Source organism: Daktulosphaira vitifoliae, unplaced genomic scaffold (assembly GCF_025091365.1).
Source record: "Daktulosphaira vitifoliae isolate Bord-2020 unplaced genomic scaffold, ASM2509136v1 Scaffold_2, whole genome shotgun sequence".
NCBI classification, from domain to species: Eukaryota; Metazoa; Arthropoda; class Insecta; order Hemiptera; family Phylloxeridae; genus Daktulosphaira; species Daktulosphaira vitifoliae.
In genome coordinates, this window is record NW_026099573.1 from 41,952,559 (window position 1) to 41,958,056 (window position 5,498).

The window sequence follows — 5,498 nt, forward strand, 5'->3', positions numbered from 1 at the left end:
ATGTCTGGTATAGCAAATTTTATTTTGGCATTCGAGCCAGAGCGGGAGCCGTTTAAAAATTATTTAGACCGATTAGAAGCACAGTTAACCGTGCTAAAAGTCAAAGAGGCAGATAAGGCAAATTATTTAATTGCATATATTGGTCCTGAAACGTATAATCATTTGAAAGTAGCATGTTTGCCAGACGAACCGGGTGATAAAGTCTATGATGAATTAATCACTATCCTTGAAGGAATTTTCTCTCCGCGTCGATTAGTAGTGAGTGAACGATTTAAATTTAATCAACGTGTTCAACGGGCAGGTGAATCTATCAAAGAATTCATAGATAATTTAAAAAATTTAGCAAACTTTTGCGAATTCGACGATACGTTGCGGGATCGTCTTATTGTTGGTCTGAAGGATGAATCAATACAACGCAAATTACTTGCTGAGAAGACTTTAAAGTTTGAAAAAGCATGTAAAATCGCCTTAAATTCCGAATTATTCGGTAATCAAACTAGCCAAATAAACCAGTGTTATTCGCAAATTAATGCGGTTACTAAATTATACGTGAAATTTAAGAAAAACACAAATAATCCCACGACGGTGTTTAATAAAAATATAAACAAGTTCCAAGGGAAAAATAGTAAATTTAGTAGTCGAAGTGGTCCATCAAATCAAAATTACGTCAGGGATCCGCCGCAGAATCAGTCATCTCAAATTAATGGTCAGTCAGGCAGTGTTTTCGGTGTGGGAGAAATCATGATAATCGCCCGTGTCCAGCAAAAGAGTGTAAGTGTTTATTAGGTAGGAATTGGTTAAATATACTTTATCCTGATTGGAGGAAAATGTTCATTAGTGTAACGAGTGAGGTGAATCTAAGAGAAAATCAGTTACTTATAAGCAAAATAGAGGATAAAAATAAAATTGTTGATGAAATTAAAAGAAATTTTCCGTATTTCATTTCTAATAATAATAATTTGGATGATAGTATTATTGGGTATGAAGTAAATTTAACTTTAAAAGATAACTGTGTTCCAAGATTTCATAGAGCATATCAATTACCATATGCACTTAGATCAAAAGTAGAAGATGAATTAAGCCATTTAAAATGCAAAAATAAAATTTTTAAAGTAGTAAGTAGTGAGTGGGCATTACCTATAGTAGTAGTACCAAAAAATAATGGTAAGATTCGTATTTGTGTTGATTTTAAGATTACTGTAAATCCAGCTTTAAGAGTGGACCAACACCCACTTCCTAGAGTTGAAGAGGTATTCAATGAGATATGTAATTTTAAAGTATTTACTGTGGTGGATCTATCTGATGCTTATTTGCAGCTAAAAGTTGCACCTAGTAGTCTCGCGATGCTAACGATTAACACATATAAAGGCCTGTATCAATATAATAGGTTATGCTATGGTGTTGCGTCAGCACCGGCTAAATTTCAAGCAACAATGGAAAATTTATTGTTAGATATTCCTAATGTATAAGTATATTTGGACGATACCATTATTGGTGGTAATAATGAACAAAATTGTCGTGAAACAGTAAACAAAGTATTTCAACAGTTAAATGCACATAGAGTAAAAGTTAATTTTAGTAAATGTAAATGGTATTGTACTAGTGTGAAATTTTTAGGTCATATTATTGACGGAGATGGTATTCACCCAGGTAAAAATAAATTAGATGCAATAATTAACGCATCTAAACCTAGTGATATAACGCAATTAAAAACCTTTTTTAGGGTTAATAAATTATTATAATAAGTTCATTCCAATGTCTTCAACTTCGTTAGCTCCGCTATATGAATTGACAAAAATTAATACTAGTTGGGAATGGTCATCAGAATGCGAAGAAGCATTTCACTAGGCTAAAGTAGCTTTATGTAATAGTCAGTTGTTAGTTCCATTTAACCCAAAGTTTCCCCTCATTGGAATGAGTTATCGGTCGATAAAGATTGCATTATTGTAGGTTTTTGAGTGGTAATACCTAAGAGCATTCAACTGCATATGTTAAAAATACTACACGAGGGTCATCCTGGTATAGTACGCACGAATATTAATTGAAAGTTAATTGATTTTGAAGGAATGTTATTCTTAAGTTTCGATAGCACTAAACATTCTATATTACTGGAGTAATTGGATAAGCGCTACAATATTTTTATTGCCACTGAATTACTAGCGGTGTGTGTGAACAGTTGAATACCAGTAATAGCACAATTGACTCTGCGTCTATTTAAATTGAATGTTTGGGCCATACTATCGGTAATAAAATTGCTTTGTGAGCCGGTGTTAAGTAGCGCGCGGCAGATAACTGGTTCACCATTACGATTATATGCGATAAGTACGGCTATAAATAATAATACCGGTTCGCTTTTTTTCTGAATACATTTGCGCTCATTGATGTAAATTGTTGTTCGCTATTATTGATATGATACTCGTTATTATTTTTATTACCTATAAAATTGTTTAAGTGCAAAAAGGAATTATGCAGTATGTCACATTTAATGCATTTTCGAGAAAAACACTTACTACTAGGATGCTGTCTTAAACAATTTTACACAAATTTAAATCATTTACTTAACTTACGCGTTTATTAATCGAAAGTGATAAAAAATTAGAACATTTGTAAATTGTATGATTGGATTTACACAAAAAACATTTAATAACATTATTGTTTATGATCATTGCTGTGGTACGAATTTGCTCTCTTTTAAAGACACTATCTTTTTTAAATAAATTAAAATTGTTTTGTCGAACATTTATCAACGAAGAAGATTCTACCACTTCCAATATTTTAAAACGTGTATCCAAAAAGTCCATTAATGTAGCTACGGAAGGTACAAACATTTTGGGCGCTTCGGTTTTCCATTCTTTTAATGTCTTTGGATCAAGTTTTGACGTTATCAAATGAACTGATAATGAACCCCATAAATTAGGGTCTTGGCCGAGAGCTTCTAATGCGTTCATATTATTTATTAAATTATCAATTAAATATCTTAATTTAAAAGAGGATTCTTTTATCATAGGTGAATATTGAAAAGCGCTTTAATATGGCCCTGAACTAACATTTTTTTATTGTTGTATCGATTTATTAATGTTGACCAAGCATAATCATAATTTACATCAGTTATTTCAATCCATTTTATTACGTTCGCGGCATTACCACATAGTGACAATTTCAAATTGAAAATTGTTTGCACTTTTGAAAGCGATAAAGTTGAGTGTATAATTGCTAGGTACATATCATGAAATGACGACCATTCAGTGTAATCTCCGGAAAAAGATGGTAAGTTAATCGGAGTTAATTTTGCAAACGAATGCACCCCTAGATTTTTGTTTACCATTGACATTCGAAGGTCTAATCTCTACAGCATTATCTGTGTTAAAATTTCTATTCAATTTATTAATAGGCTTTTCACACCCGGAAACTGCCTCATAATAAAGTTCCTCAAATTCTAAACGATATTTTTCATTATGGAAGAGCGATTTCTATGTTTTGTTGCAGATTTTTAAACTTACACCAAGCAACTTCAGCCTTTTTCGCGCGAACGGACAGCTGATTAACATAATATTCATGTGTATCTTATTTTTTTTTACCTTTAATAATTCTCCCTAGTGTTAAGGTAATGGACTTCGATAAACTAATGTATGTCCACCACTGGTGACATTAAATCAAATATATTTCGTTTTATCTACAAGGTATCAACATATTATAGTCTACAATATTACTTTATATTTTAGTATATATCTATATATATTTTTTATTATTCCATGATATGCTTTATTGCATCACAGTGTATATTATTTGGTTTAATCTTGTTTATTTTTCTTAAATCCACTTATGGTCCGGGTGTTGTTTTTTATGATCGAAACCCTCGTCTAAATGGTTGGCGACCCGAATTACTTTTCTGCATGGAAGCCATGAGGGTAGTGGCTCCACAATTCGTTGCATGGCTTAAGTCGTCACCTTTCATATATTACAAAATTATAAATTTATCATCATTGACATTCATTCATGCACTCATTTTTTTTTTATAACATTTAACTAAACATTTAACTGTTTTTTTTACAATAAATGTAAAAAAAAAAAAAAATGATGAGTACTTCATATGATGTTCATTACATCTATCCATTTATTATGTGAACTATCCAAACTAACAAACTTAACAAAACATCATTCTTTACACTTTTTAATAATCTTTTCCACTAAATAACCTTCTGGAAACTGAGTCTTGTTAAGTTCGTGCCCATAGAAACAACCATTTATAGGTCTGTTATTTTTATCTGCAGCTCGTGTACGATGGGTTTTATAGCACGAATTTTGGCGTTTGTAAAGACTTTCAAATCTGTGTATATCCTTTTGTTATACTGCTTTATGCTAACTGAAACAAAAGTTCAATATTAAACTATTTTAAATTTTCAGGATTACGTGATGTTATATTAGGATTTGTTCCTATGACGCTATGTTTTGTATTGTTGTAATTTGTTTTTAAATTCGTTATAATGTTTTTCCAACTATATGATCTATTGCAGTGTTTTTTAATCTGTGGGTCGCGAAGCCTCACTCGGGGGGTCGCCAGCTGAAAGAAAAAGGCAATGTTCTAACATTACAATAAAAACACAATTTTAATGAGAAGAATGGGCTTGTTTATTTTTCAAAAATTTATCAAATCGTGGTGCTATTTTTGAAACATTAATAATCAAATCATTTTCTAATTGCAGTCTATTTCTCTTTTTAGTTTTAATGACTACCATTGCAGAAAATGTCAATTTACACAAGTATGAAGTGGCGAATGGCACTAATAATTGTAGAGCTTCCCTTTCCACCTCTGAATATTCGTATTTTCATTTCATCCAAAATACGTAGACACTTTGCGAATAAAATTCCATCATAAGAATGCCATCAGCAGCTAAATCTGAAAGATGCTCTTTCATATTTGTAGTCACATCAGCCAGATCTATTGACTTGTCTAAAAAAGGGTTTAAAATCCATCTACGTCCATTGTCAGCTTCAGAGTGCAAGTCTGGAATTTATGTCAGAAGTTTCTCTTGTAAATTATGTAAGCTCTGTATCATGCAAGGAATGTGAGCACTTACTACAAGGCGCTGGTCTGATGCGTTATCTTGGACAATCTTTTGAACACATAGAAAAGACTCAAATATATTGTTTTGCAGAGAGGTTGACCACAAACGAAGTTTTGCGTGAAATGCTTTAACTTTATCTTTAGCTGTTAAAATGTTTTCTTCTCTACCTTGGAGGTTGTTGTTCAAATTATTAAGGTGGCTAAAAAGATTTGCCAAAAATACTAATTTCAAGAGCCAAATAAGGTCAGAAAAACGATTAGCATATTCAGATTTGCATCTTGTAAGAATATTAACAATTTAACTCTCAGTTCTAGAACTCTTGTCAATACCTTTCCTTTGGATAGCCACCTGACCTCTGTGTGGTAAAGGAGATTTTGATGAAGTGAGCCCATATCTTTGTAAACGATTCTGAATAGCCGGGTTTGCAAGGCT

At 32.0% G+C, this 5,498-nt stretch overlaps 1 protein-coding gene across 1 annotated transcript; it reads left to right on the forward strand.

The window, feature by feature from the left end:
• LOC126898288 (uncharacterized) lies at positions 1–1,469 on the forward strand. Its single transcript, XM_050672229.1, has 2 exons — positions 1–706; positions 1,006–1,469. The coding sequence occupies exons 1-2, from the start codon at positions 1–3 to the stop codon at positions 1,467–1,469; spliced, it is 1,170 nt and encodes a 389-aa protein (XP_050528186.1).
• The last annotated feature ends 4,029 nt before the right edge of the window (positions 1,470–5,498 follow it).

Coding starts and splice junctions, on each gene's coding strand:
- LOC126898288 (XM_050672229.1), top strand. CDS start 1: ATGTCTGGTATAGCAAATTTTATTTTGGCATTCGAGCCAGAGCGGGAG. Junction 707..1,005: donor TCAGTCATCTCAAATTAATG/GTCAGTCAGGCA, acceptor TAACTTTAAAAG/ATAACTGTGTTCCAAGATTT.